Raw genomic sequence first — 14,679 nt, forward strand, 5'->3', positions numbered from 1 at the left:
AGACTTTATTTTGGGAGGCTCCAAAATCACTGCAGATGGTGATTGCAGCCATGAAATTAAAAGACGCTGACTCCTTGGAAGGAAAGTTATGACCAACCTAGACAACATATTGAAAAGCAGAGACATTACTTTGCCAACAAAGGTCTGTCTAGTCAAGGCTGTGGTTTTTCCAGTGGTCATGTATGGATGTGAGAGTTGGACTGTGAAGAAGGCAGAGCGCCAAAGAATTGATACTTTTGAACTATGGTGCTGGAGAAGACTCTTGAGAGTCCCTTGGACTGCAAGGAGATCCAACCAGTCCATTCTGAAGGAGATAAGTCCTGGGTGTTCTTTGGAAGGAATGATGCTAAAGCTGAAACTCCAGTACTTTGGCCACCTCATGCAAAGAGTTGACTCATTGGAAAAGACTCTGATGCTGGGAGGGATTGGGGGCAGGAGGAGAAGGGGACAACAGAGGACGAGATGGCTGGATGGCATCACCGACTCAATGAACCTGAGTCTGAGTGAACTCCGGGAGTAGGTGATGGACAGGGAGGCCTGGCGTGCTGCAATTCATGGGGTTGCAAAGAGTCAGACACGACTGAGTGACTGAACTGAATTGAACTGAACTGATGTTGTCTCTCAATGTGTCCAGTGCTTCATATACAAAGTTGAATAACCTGTGGACTCTATACACAGGTATGTACAATATTGAGAAGGAAATAAATATGAAAATCAGTCATTAAAACACAGTATGATCAGGTTGTTAGATTAATTATTGTGACATTATCATTTAAGATATTATACACTACATCACAAAAATATCTTTATCCAGGACCCAGAAAGAATGATCTCATGAGCCTGAATATCAGGAATACTATGTCCTTTAAAACAACCATCTTGAGTTTATCTTAAATATTCCAAAGAATATAACTTGTTTCTTTTTCCTGCTGGATTAGCAGCTTGAAAGCTCAATATTAATTTGCAGCATAACTCTAGTAAACAAATAGGATCCTATATTATTAATTTTGTCTCTTGATCTTCCACCTAAACTCAACTAACTTCACCATGGATTTTGTTTACTTCTCCTTGTTGTTGTTCTTTAAAAAGGGCCTCAAATTCTCTCAACAATGAGTCAATGTATAAGAAAATAAACAAACTGATGACAGAAGTTTGTTGAAGGTTTTATGTGAGAACCAAAGGGAGGAGCATAAAACAGGTTTGGAATGTTGCTGGGTGAGGGTGGAGAAGGAGTCATGGGACAGATGGGAAAAGCATTGTAGAAATAATGATAACAGCAGCATTGCACTTACAAATATAGTAATAGTAATAGGGAATAACTGTGCCTTGGAGAATAAACAACTGTACTTTATAATTGTGGGGTTCTCCCTGTATATCTGTACTTTGCAAATATTACTTCTCATATCTTCACAGCAACCCCAAGGAGTAGATATTATTGTCCCCATTTTGCAGATGAGGATATCGATGGTCAGAGAACTTAGTAATTTGCCTCAGATGCTACCTCAAACCCAGGCTGTTTTGCTTCAACTGCTTCACCACCGATACTCTAAGTCTCACAGGAAGAGAGGAGAGGCTTGATAGAGTATTGCTGATTCCAATGAAAGTAAAAGTCACTCAGTTGTATCTGACTCTTTGTGACCCCATGGACTATACAGTCCATGCAAGTCTCCAGGCCAGAATACTGGAGTGAGTAGCCCTTCCTTTTTCCAGGGGATCTTCCCAACCCAGGGATTGAACCCAGGTCTCCCACATTGTAAGTGGATTCTTTACCAGCTGAGCCTCAAGGGAAGTCCAAGAATACTGGAGTGCGTAGCTGTTCCCTTCTCCAGCAGGTGTTCTCAACCCAGGAATCGAACTAGGGTCTCCTACATTGCAAGCAGATTCTTTACCAAGTGAACTATGAGGGAAGTCTGCTGATTCAAGCTGAAATCTTCTATTACATCAGAAATATTATTTCCAACTCTGCCCTGACTCATCTCTGTACCTTCCCCTTTGGCTGCATCACCATGCACCTTTCGCTTACAATCACTCCTGGAGGGGAGGCAGTATTATGCCCATCTGAGAGATGGAAGATGCTAAAGTTTCAGGCTTAATAATTTGTGCAGGGTCACACAGCTAATCAAGAAGCAGAGCTGGATTTTGAATCCAGGACTCACTGACTCCAGAGCCTGTGTGGCAGCAGCTCTCCTGCCCCAGCTCTTGTGAGCAAGCACTTAGATACTGCAGTCATCTTGGCAGGTTTCTGGCAATCACTTTTCTGTCTCAACAGGAATTCAATTCAGTTCAGTCACTCAGTCGTGTCCAGCTCTTTGTGACCCCATGGACTGCAGTACTCCAGGCCTCCCTGTCCATCACCAACTCCCGGAGTTCACTCAAACTCATGTCCATTGAGTTGGTGACGCCATCCAACCATCTCATCCTCTCTCGTCCCCTTCTCTTCCCACCTTCAATCTTACCCAGCATCAGGGTCTTTTCCAATGAGTCAGTTCTTCATATCAGGTGGCCAAAGTATTGAAATTTCAGCTTCAACATCAGTCCTTCCAATGAACACTCAGGACTGATCTCCTTTAGAATGGACTGGTTGGATCTCCTTGCAGTCCAAGGGACTCTCAAACATCTTCTCCAACACCACAGTTCAAAAGCATTAATTCTTCAGTGCTCAGCTTTCTTTATAGTCCAACTCTCACAACCATACATGATTACTGGAAAAACCATAGCCTTGACTAGACAGACCTTTGTTGGCAAAGTCATGTCTCTGCTTTTGAATATGCTATCTAGGTTGGTCATAACTTTCCTTCCAAGGAGTAAGTGTCTTTTAATTTCATGGCTGTCGCCACCATCCGCAGTGATTTTGGAGCCCCCAAAAATAAAGTCTGTCACTGTTTCCACTGTTTCCCCATCTATTTGCCATGAAGCAATGGGACCAGATGCCATGATCTTAGTTTTCTGAATGTTGAGCTTTAAGCCAACTTTTTCACTCTTCTCTTTCACTTTCATCAAGAGGCTCTTTAGTTCTTCTTCACAACAGGAATTATCTTATTCATATTAACAGAAAATTGGTGGTAAGATTTGGTTTCTCTTACCTCCTTTTGTTTCTTATGAATATAGACCTAAGATGAGAGGACTGTGTGTGCACATCATGTGTGCACTTTTCAGTGTGAAATCATACATTGAGAAAGAGAAGGTATGTAGGTAAAGGATGCATGTTTAGAGATATGTTCCAGCCTGTTCACCTCTAGGAATGTGATTTAGAGCAAGTCATTCAGTCTCTTGTGGGTCAGTCTCATCACCTTTAAAATGGGGATAATCAAAATTCTAGACTATTGTCATGAGACTTAGAAAATTTATATATGGTACCTGGCATAGAAAGTGAAAGTGAAAGTCATTCAGTCATGTCCATCTCTTACGACCTCATGGACTATAGCCCACTAGGCTCCTCTGTCCATGGGATTTTCAAGACTAGAGTACTGTAGTGGGTTGCCATTTCCTTCTCTAGAGGATCTTCCTGACTCAGGGATCAAACCTGGGTCTCTCACATTGCAGGCAGGCTCTTTACCATCTGAGCTACCAGGGAAGTCTCTTAAGTACTAATTGTTCATTCCTCTTCTAAGCCCTCTCCTCTTCATACGCTCATACCATAACCCTAGTTTTTTTGTACAAAGAACCAAAATCAGTGTACATGCCAAACCTCTGGTGAGGCATATGCAGAAAAAATAGTTACATGAGTATTACTAGGGGGGGTTGTGGTTCCCACCCTTTCTATGGATAAAGAACTTTAAATTTTATACAAATATGGATTATACTCTAAGGATACTATAAGGAATTCTTAAAGTCTAAGCCCTTAGTTTAGCTGATCCATACTTGCTTAAAGATACTCTGTATTTGATATCTGGAAGTTTATTATCTCACTAGGAAGACTGTAAATACTATCCTTTTGATTGATGTCTCAGCATCAGTCATCCTAAAGGTATTCTACAACTTAATGTTGTTAACATAAATTCCACACGTATACATTGTTAAGGATCTTTCTCCCCATATTCGAGCCCTTTAATACAGGTCTGCCAATTTCTAAAATGTGTAGACTTTAGTTGCTATGAGAGTAAGACAATCAGTGAATTGCCCTTATACTTATCTTGTTGAATTTTACAAAGCTTAGATTACCCTTTTTTCTTCAGCACCATTTGGTATAAATTTCATTTGTTGGCCACGTATTTAAGTGCACCAAACTCAAATCAACACAGTACAGGAGAAAGTAAGTGCATATTCTAGCTCTTTTAGCTGAATCATGCATAATTTAAATACAATACCATATGAAAGAGCTATTGAGAACTCTCTTGTCACAGAAACATGTACACAAGCCGCCCCAGCAGAGGCCTGACTCTGTGCCTGGTGGGGCTTCAAGTATAATCATGTAAGGTACCTTGTACTCAGCTGCATTCTGTAGAGCTATCCATTTGTTCTCTTAAATGACTTTGCCCCATTATTATTCTAATTTGAAATTTTATTTTTCAGCCACATAAATAGAAGAACACAGTTTGAAAACCCTGTCCTGGAAGCAAAAAGGAAGCTACAGCAGCATAACATGCCCCACACAGAACTTGGAACAAAGCCGTTGCAGGCCCCAGGTTTCCGAGGTTAGTACCTGTCAACACTCATTGTTTCAAAGGGAAAGACTGTCTCTCAAATTGCCTGCTCTTCCAAATATGCCTTTAGCTCCAACCCTTTCATATAATTGATTTGCTTTCCCCAGACCCCTCAGTTAGCTTTAGCTGGGTGTTTGCTCTGGCTCTAAAAGCATGTACTTAGCAATCAGGAGTGAAGTTAACACTGGGGCAGCATTGCACAGGAATTTATAGCAGGTTGCCAGGTGGAGATGAGTGGGTGTGACAGCGATACCATAAAGGGCAGAGATTCATAGACTCATAAGTTTGCCCTCAAATGACCAAGCACGAGAATGAGGCTTGTTCTCCTTTGTGACAGTAGACAGCTCCTCATCAACAGTACCTAGGCCCAAACCCGCCCGCCCCCTCGCCGCCCGGGAGCGGTCCCGCAGCGTGAGTGACCTGTCTTACTACGGGAGCCACCTCCCCGGGAGGCCCTGGCGCATCGGTATGTCCTGGGCCGCTTGCTGCACCTGAACTCACCCTGGAGCCGCGTGCGGGGATGAGATGCTGCACACACTTTTCACATCTTAATGAGCTCTTACACATGAAAGCACGAGGGAGGCACTGGTAGTTGGGAGGCCTAGTTATGCCTGCGGATGAATTCACACGCTTTCACCACAGGATCATCAAGATGAATGTAAAAGTCTCACACTGAACTTCTCTCCAAATTGTAAACTTTATTTTCATAAAGGAAACATAGGTGGCATTTATATTTTAAAGAAGCCCTCTTTTTTAAAGATATGTGTGACATGTAAACAATGTAAGGGCTTCTCTGGTGGCTCAGTGGTAAAGAACCCCCTGCCAATGCCAGAGATAAGGGTTCAATCCCTGGTTGGTGAAGATGACCCTGAGAAGGAAATGGCAACCCAGTGCTGTATTCTTGCCTGGGAAATCCCCTGAACAAAGGAGCCCGGCTGGCTACCATCAGTGGGGTTACAAAAGAGTCAGACATGGTTTAAGGATTAAGCCACAACAAAACAATGTAAAATCCCAGTATATGGCCCTCATTACTTTATCGTTTATCCATCACATATCACCCAAAATGGAGCAATAACAGAATACTTAAACTTAGTCACCAGGTACAGTCTGGTTCTTATAAATATTAAATCATATCACTCAAAGTAGAACAACTAAAAATAAATATATATAAATATACTTGACTGCATAGCATTTAAAGCATAGCTATTAATAGCATGACTATTATTTTTAAAGCATTTGAAATATGTAGGTTGGGAATATCCCCTGGAGAAGGGAAAGGCTACCCACTCCAGTGTTCTGGCCTGGAGAATTCCATGGTCTATATAGTCCATGGAGTCGCAAAGAGTCAGACATGACTGAGCGACTTTCACTCACTCATTACAGATCATAGCTGGAAAACAAATTACTAGTTAAACCTATATGAGTGGGTTCAAGTTCTTTTCAGATTATTTGGGTATATAATTTGAATGTGTCAACGTATTGCTACAAACTGTGTTACTTTTACATTCATGGTTATATTTAGAGACACTGACTTGCCACTTGCTCACATTTTAGAGTATACTAATTGCTATCGGGTCAGTAAGAAACAGATTTATCTGGTTATCTTCATAGTATCTTATAAGCAAAAACTAACTCAGTCCCACCTCTAGGCATTCTTTCTAATCACTTTAGACATTTGAGGAGGTGCTAACATTCTAGTGCTCCGACTTTTTGTTAGACAAAATAGTCCATCTGGTTTTCTAGTCCTCTCCCTTCAAGGTTTTGGGCAGGCCCAGCCTCTTACACAAGCCTCCTACCTGGACCCTTTCAGAACAAGAGGAAGGGATCCACCTGTGTCTGGATGGGGTCAGGCTTTGTCTTTGTCTGTTCAGCCCTTTTTAAGCATAAGAAAGTGAGGTTAGTGAGTAGACACACTGACTTGACAAACTCTGTCTAAACCCAGAAGCTCTGTCACATTTTCTTGGATTCTTGGGCCGGCTCTGTGTTTGTGGCAAGTACTCAGAGGTTTGCTCTCACAGTCACACCTGCTTGCATTTGCCATAATTAACCCAACAGTTGCACTTGGGGTTGCTGTTCAGTGGCTGACTTTCATCCTGTAAGAACGTGCCTTAACCGCCATGCTTTTTCTTTTTTAACTTTTACTGACCAGTAGAAAAGCCACTCTTTACCCGGGATGCCTCCCAATTGAAGGGAACGTTTCTCAGCACCACACTCAAAAAGAGCAACATGGGGTTTGGATTTACCATCATTGGCGGAGACGAGCCTGACGAGTTTCTGCAGGTGAAAAGCGTGATTCCCGACGGGCCTGCAGCACAAGACGGGAAAATGGAAACAGGTGAGTCCCTTAACACTTTAGAAAATTGTTTTGCAATGTCTTTTCTAAGACAAATGTGAGAAGCTTCTTTTTGTGTTTTTAATTTGAAGGTCAAAGGTCACTTCACTGAACGGAAACCACAAATCATGTCTCCCCTGAATTTAATAACATCAAATTGAAGTAGTTTGGAACTCTAAATACCATTTTTTTTTCATTTTTCTGACTGCCCCTCTATTTGCTGGATTCAGCGAACCCTGGAGATTGACACTTTTCTAATTTATTTCTGGAGTCCCTTAGAAATTTGACTAACATTTCATATTTTTCTAGCTTATAAAAAGCTATTGATGTTTTAAAAATCTGTGTTAATCTTATAGTATTCTCAGGCTAAATTGCCTAGGTTAGTTATTTAAATATGCTTGCTTATCTCATAGGAAAAAAAAGTTAATGTTATTCATCTTTATATATTCTCATATAGTATTTTAATACATAAGATTTTTTCTCTAGTCCTGATGAATTAATTTTAATATGCATGTACTTGAATGTCTATCAAATTATGATTAAAATTCATTTAACATGGAAATGCAGAGTCTAATTGTTAAGGGCAAGGAAATATGAAAGATGCACAGAGGTAGAAAAAATCGCAATGAACTTTGGTTTTGCAGTCTGATTTTTAAATTCTCCTACTTGGTCCATGACCTGGAATTAGTCCCATAATTTATGAATACTACTTTCCTTATCTGGAAAATAGAGAAGAAATCAAATTTGATCTTGTGTATTTAAAATATTCAAGAATTTTGGAGTATTGTTTTTGAAAGGTATTCAGTTCAGTCCAGTCGCTCAGTCGTGTCCAACTCTTTGTGACCCCATGAACCACAGCATGCCAGGCCTCCCTGTCCATCACCAGCTCCTGGAGTTCACCCAAACTCATGTCCATTGAATCGGTAATGCCATCCAACCATCTCATCCTCTGTCGTCCCCTTCTCCACCTGCCCTCAATCTTTCCCAGCATCAGGGTCTTTTCAAATGTCTTAGAAAATTACGAAATGCAGTAACTATATTTTACCATTTCACACTTTACTCACTATTGATATAATTTATGGTATTTGCTTACTGAAGTCCATGGATCTTAGTAGATAAAGAATTACTTTTGAGGAAAAGTTATACCATTTGTATTCCCTATATATTTATTGATGGCAGTTCTGTGGATTTTAAAGTGGTTGGTATATGAAGAGACAACATAAAATTGAGGTCTTCATCTGATATTTTTAATTTCAAAGATGACTGTTTAGTAAATGGTTCCTATGGAAATAATATCTTTTCAGGGTCACCTCATGAGTATATTCGTCACTGCCACTCACTAGTGAGAAAGGTATTTAATAGATGTTACATTTTCATAAATTTGAGTAGTTTCAAAACTCATCACATTTTTCAAATGCTATTATTGTAAAAATCATGTGTACATACTTTTCTAAGAGTAAGTTAGAGAATGTCCAACTCTGCTGCTCCTCTGATGAGATTTTACTAAATAGTCAACACCTTCACGTTGCCCCCAAATCATAGAGAAACATCAAAAGACTCAGTTAAAAAGCAGTCTGTCATTTTCAACTAGAACATGAGGAAACTATGGAGTTAATAACCATCTAGTAGAAGGAAAGTGATCCCCAGTGCTTCTGAACTTCAGTGAAATATTTAACAAACTCATTTCTCTTTTTTTGATCAATATTTTTATTGAAGTATAGTTGATTTACAATGTTGTGTTAATTTCTGCTATAAAATGATTCAGTTATACATCATTTTTTATGTTCTTTTCCATTATGGTTTATTATAGGATATTAAATACATTTTTCTGTGCTATATAGTAGGACCTTATTGTTTATCCATCCTATATATAAAAGCTTACATCTGCTAACCCCAACCTCACTCTCCACCCCTCCTTCAGCCACTTCTCCCTGGGCAACCACTACATCTGTTCTATATGGCCCTGATTCTGTTTCCATTTCATAGATAAGTTCATTTGTATCATGTTTCAGATTCCACAAATAAGTGATATCAGATGGTATTGGTCTTTCTGACTTACTTCACTTAGATGAAACCTCTAGTTGGATGCATGTTGCTACGAATGGCATTATTTTGTTCTTTTTATGGCTTAGTAGTGTTCCATTGGATATATGTACCACATCTTCTTTATCCATTCATCTGCTGATGGACATGTAGACTGTTTCCATATCTTAGCTATTGTGAGTAGTGTTACTGTGAACATAGGGGTTCGTGTATCTTTTTGAATTATAGTTTTGTTTGCTTATATGCCCAGGAGTAGGGTTGTTGGATCATATGGGAATTCTATATTTAGCTTTCTGAGGAAACTGTTTACTGTTTTCCAGTGGCTGCACCAACTTACATGCCTACCAACAGTGTAGGAGAGTTCTCTTTTTTCCACATCCTCTCCAGCATTTATTATTTGTAGACTTTAATGATGGCCATTCTGACCCATATGAGGTGGTACCCCGTTATAGTTTTGATTTGCATTTTCTCTAATAATTAGCAATGTTGAGCATCTGTTCTTGTGCCCATTGGCCATCTTCTTATTTTGGAGAAATGTCTACTTAGGTCTTCTGCCCATTTTTCACTGGGTTGTTTCATTGTTGCTGTTACTGAGCTGTATGAGTTGCTTATATATTTTGGAAAAAAGCCCATGTCTGTCATATAGTTTTCAGATACTTTCTCCCATTCCTTAGGATTTCTTTTTGTTTTGTTCTTGTTTTATTTCACCCTTTTGCTATATAAAAGCTTGTAAGTTTGATTTAGGCTCATTTGTTTATTTTGTTTTTATTTCTATTGCCTTGGGAGACTGACCTAAGAAAACAATGGTACAATTTATGTCAGAGAATGTTTGCCTATGTGCTCTTCTAGGAGTTTAATGCCGTCATGTTTTATATATGTCTTATGGCACCCCACTCCAGTACTCTTGCCTGGAAAATCCCATGGATGGAGGAGCCTGGTAGGCTGCAGTCCATGGGGTTGCTAAGAGTCAGACACGACTGGGCCACTTCACTTTCACTTTTCACTTTTATGCATTGGAGAAGGAAATGGCAACCCACTCCAGTGTTCTTGCCTGGAGAATCCCAGGGATGGGGAAGCCTTGTGGGCTGCCATCTATGGGGTCGCACAGAGTCGGACACGACTGAAGCGACTTAGCAGCAGCAGCAGCAAGCCGTTTTGAGTTTACTTTTGTGCATGGTGAGAAAGTTATGTTCCAACATCATTGATGTATCTATGGCTGTTCAGCTTTTCTAACACCATTTGCTGAAGAGACTTTTTTCCATTGTACATCCTTGCCTCCTCTGTCGAAGACTAATTGGCTATAGATGCGTGGGTTTGTTTTGGCGCTCTCTGTTGCATTCCTTTAATCTATGTTTCTTGGTGCCAGTACCACACTGTTTTGATTACTGTAGCTTTGTATTATTGTCTAAAATCTGGAAGCACCATGCCTCCTCCTACTTCTTTATCTTCGGGACTGCTTTGGCAATTCTGGGTCTTTTACGGTTCCATATGAATTTTAGGATTATTTATCCTAGTTCTTTGAAAACTATCATAAGTAATTTGATAGGGATCAGATTAAATGTGTAGATTGATTTGGGAAGTATGACCATTTTAACAGCATTAATTATTCCAATATAAGCACATGGGATATTTTTCCATTTCTTTTGAGTCTTCTTCAGTTTTCCATATTAGTGTTTTATAGTTCTTAGCATATAAGTCTTTCACTTCCTTGGTGAAATAACAAACTCATTTCTTTTCATTATAAAGGACCCAGTTACTTTTTTCTCTCAACCAACCCACTATTCCATGTTTCAGAAATAGAAAAAACCTCTTTCAGTGTAAACTTGAAAAAACAAAGGGAATTCTCTGGCAGTCCAGTGATTAGTGCTCTGCTCTTTTATTGCAGGTAGCACAGGTTCAATCCCTGGTCAAGGAAATAAGATCCCACATTCCACAAAGCAAAAATAAATAAATAAATAAAAACACAAAATTAAAAGGTTTGCATAATAGCACTTTTTCTCTTTTCATTTATTTTCCTGGTTTGCCATGTTCCTATAGTCTGAGTTAGCCTACTCAACAACAAAGTCAAAGATTTTATTTAGAATTTAGCTGATTTTCTTCTTTTAGGATAATCACTGAACAGGTCCTAGTAAGAAGAGAAGAACCTAGGATTTCATTCTATTCACTGTATCCTATTTATTCTTCTGTTTATTCATTCAACACACACTTGTTAAGCTCTGGCTTTTCACAGTCATCGCTGTCCACCAGGACTACAAAGATGGATATGACAATAGCCAGGCTCTTCAGGAGTGTGCATCTAGGAGGAGTTTTACAGAAATAAACAAGTAATTGTAACACAGTATGAATAGGATGAGTCTGTAATAACCATGGTGTTGGCACTAAGTCAGGAGAGTCAGGGGAGCACACAACTGAATTTTTTTTAGTATGTTTCTAACTAAATAATTTTATTAGTCTTTTTAGGGATGAACTTTCTCTCATCAGAAAATAATATTGAAATCTGCTTATTAGTCAAAAATATTGTGTTCATTTTTAATTATATGATTTTAAAATTCCATAAATTACAGTAGAGGGAATGGCTGTTCAGTTGAGCAAATAGTGACTATCCATATGTGACAGGCATTCTGATAATTATTCAGGATGTAAAAATGAGGATACAAATGTTTCTACCCTTAAGTTTATAGTATAGACATAATGAGTGATTTGTTGGTGAATATCGATAACAGTGCAAATAAAAATATGTACAAAGTTCAGAAAGAGTACAAAGGTAGGTGGATTTGATTCATTGCAAAGGGCTTAGGGATCGCCTCACAGAAAATGATGTCTGAGAGAGTTTTGAATGTTGAATAGACATTTGTTAGGTGAACAATTAAAGAGAGCTATAGGAAGAAGAAAATAACAATATGCAAAAGCACAGTAGTGAAGCATACCTAGGAAAAGATTTATATGCCATCTCAGTGTAGGTTAATATTTCACCTTCAGTGGTATCAAGTATGAGAAGTATTGAGTAAAAAAAATCATAATTATTGATTGTGAATTATGAATTGATGAATTAATGGTAATGATGAATTATTTAAGCTTGTAGCAAACATTAGAGAATAGTGTATGGTCATATATCCTCAAACAAAAGCATATAAATGCATGAATACCTATATATAAAAGTTTTCTCATGTAAGTTTTAACAGATTAGGTGTCAAGATTTACTCTATGATTGATGTTTTCTTTTCTTGTATATTCCTAGAACCTAAAACGGTGCCAGGCAAATAACAGGCACTTAGTAAATACTTAGTGGCTGGTTGGGTGGGTGGACAGATGGATGGATGGGTACACTTCAGAAATTTAAAGGTGAAATTTGAATTTTCTGAATTCCTCTTTTCCAATATAGCCTCAGTTCAGTTCAGTCGCTCAGTCGTGTCCAACTCTTTGAGACCCCATGAATCACAGCACGCCAGGCCTCCCTGTCCATCACCAACTCCTGGAGTTCACTCAGACTCAAGTCCATCGAGTCAGTGATGCCATCCAGCCATCTCATCCTCTGTCGTCCCCTTCTCCTCCTGCCCCCAATCCCTCCCAGCATCAGAGTCTTTTCCAATGAGTCAACTCTTCGCATGAGGTGGCCAAAATACTGGAGTTTCATCATTCCTTCCAAAGAACACCCAGGACTGATCTTCAGAATGGACTGGTTGGATCTCCTTGCAGTCCAAGGGACTCTCAAGAGTCTTCTCCAACACCACAGTTCAAAAGCATCAATTTGGTGCTCTGTCTTTGGCTAATTGGACTAATTTTTGTGAGTTTTTGTTTGTTTATTCACTAAGTCATGTCCAAACTCGTTTTGCAATCCCATGGACTGTAGCCCGCCAGGCTCCTCTGCCCATGGAATTTTCCAGGCAAGAATACTTGAGTGGGTTGCCATTTCTACCTCTAGGGGATCTTCTCAACCCAGTCATCTCCTGCATTGGCAGGCAGATTCCTTACCACCAAACCACCAAGGAATCCCAATAGCTTACCATTAAAGCAAAAACAAATAATTTTTCCAGTTTCTGGATAAAATTTAAAACACATGTACATGTTAGGGACAAAATTAATGTCTTTTTTGTAATGATTTCATCTATAAATGAACCTAAGAATCAACAAAAATAATAGACACCACAGATATACAAAATAAATCATTAGTATTTTAAAAGTGAGCAATTTCATTTGACATTGAAACAAGCATGAAAATATTTTAATTAACTTTTCTAGCTCTAGATTCAGAGAAGGCAATGGCACCCCACTCCAGTACTCTTGCCTGGCAATTCCCATGGACAGAGGAGCCTGGTAGGCTGCAGTCCATGGAGTCGCTAGGAGTTGGACATGGCTGAGCAACTTCACTTTCACTTTTCACTTTCATGAATTGGAAAAGGACATGGCAACCCACTCCAGTATTCTTGCCTGGAGAATCCCAGGGACAGGGGAGCCTGGTGGGCTGCTGTCTCTGGGGTCACACAGAGTTGAACATGCCTGAAGCGACTTAGCAGCAGCAGCAGCTCTAGATTATCTCTAGTTTTGGCAAAGAGATGTTAATAGTCTGTTTGGACACAAAGAAAAATCTATTCTACTAACGTTACTTATGGTCCTGCACTACAGAAACAAGGGTAGAGTGGGAATTCTTTCTTTCTCAGTCAGCATTGATTCTAGGAAGCAATGGAGACAGGATAAAGAAGGATACTATGCCCCTGGCTGCTTTTTAGCAACTAATTGAGCCAATCCCTAATGGTCCTATAATTTTACAGAAGACATTTCCTTAGAAGAAATTACTATAGTGCCCAGAAACCATCCCACTTCTGATTATTAAGGATTCAACATATCCCAGCAATCATGTGTAGGCACCAGAGATCCTGAGAACATTCTTGAAATTATTTTGAAACTCAAGATTGATGTAGCAAGGCTTATGTAGAAACTGCAGAGTCTAAAAGAGACTTATCTAATATCCTCCCATTAAAAATCTTCCATCATTACATGATGCTTCGTGTTTTTCCCCGGCTAAGTTTTGAATCAAGGCTTATGGTTTTCAACAAATATAGGAGGAAAGAAAGTTGACCTATCCATGAAGATCTTCTGTAGATGGGTTGAATTATGAAATCACTCACAGCCCATTAGTGTCCCCCACCACCATCTTTTAATAATTATGCATTTAGTTAGTAAAATAGCAAGAAACTGTCCAGGAGACCAACATTCTGACATTGTCTGGCTCCTGGCATTTCTCCATTTGAGCAGATTGAAGTTATTGCTTTTACTGGTTGCTACCTCTTTATTGGCTTTTCTAAAAGGGGCACAAGATTAACTTTGTCCAAATCACTTGGGGAGCATTTTAAAGATGCAGCTTCCTGTGCCCCGAGACCTGCTGATTCCAAGTTTCTGGAAGTAGTGTTGGGAATGTATATTTATGTAATTTTAAAACTTGTAAAAGCAATACACGCATATGATAAAAAAATTGAAATATTTATAATACATAAAAACCTCTTGTGTCCTGCCCCTGTTATCTCAATTCAACAGCTCTAGAAATAACCTCTATGTACTTTCTTTTAGAAAGAGATGAAGCTTTAACTCCTGTATCCCTCACCTGCTCTCCTCCAGTTTCCCAACTGGGTTTTACAACTACTTTTGGTAATATCTGTACAAGTT

The 14,679-nt window shown here is 39.3% G+C and overlaps 1 protein-coding gene across 1 annotated transcript in view; it reads left to right on the forward strand.

Annotated features, from left to right (window-relative positions):
• The window catches only part of MAGI2 (membrane associated guanylate kinase, WW and PDZ domain containing 2), a 1,493,747-nt gene that overhangs the window by 1,148,689 nt on the left and 330,379 nt on the right, over nucleotides 1-14,679 (forward strand). Inside the window, exons 8-9 of the mRNA XM_040260742.1 lie at nucleotides 4,513-4,634; nucleotides 6,796-6,978. Coding sequence (XP_040116676.1) covers nucleotides 4,513-4,634; nucleotides 6,796-6,978 — 305 coding nt within the window. The remainder of the gene's footprint in view (nucleotides 1-4,512; nucleotides 4,635-6,795; nucleotides 6,979-14,679) is intronic.

The sequence above is a fragment of the Oryx dammah genome, unplaced genomic scaffold, assembly GCF_014754425.2.
Source record: "Oryx dammah isolate SB20612 unplaced genomic scaffold, SCBI_Odam_1.1 HiC_scaffold_18, whole genome shotgun sequence".
Classification (NCBI taxonomy): domain Eukaryota; kingdom Metazoa; phylum Chordata; class Mammalia; order Artiodactyla; family Bovidae; genus Oryx; species Oryx dammah.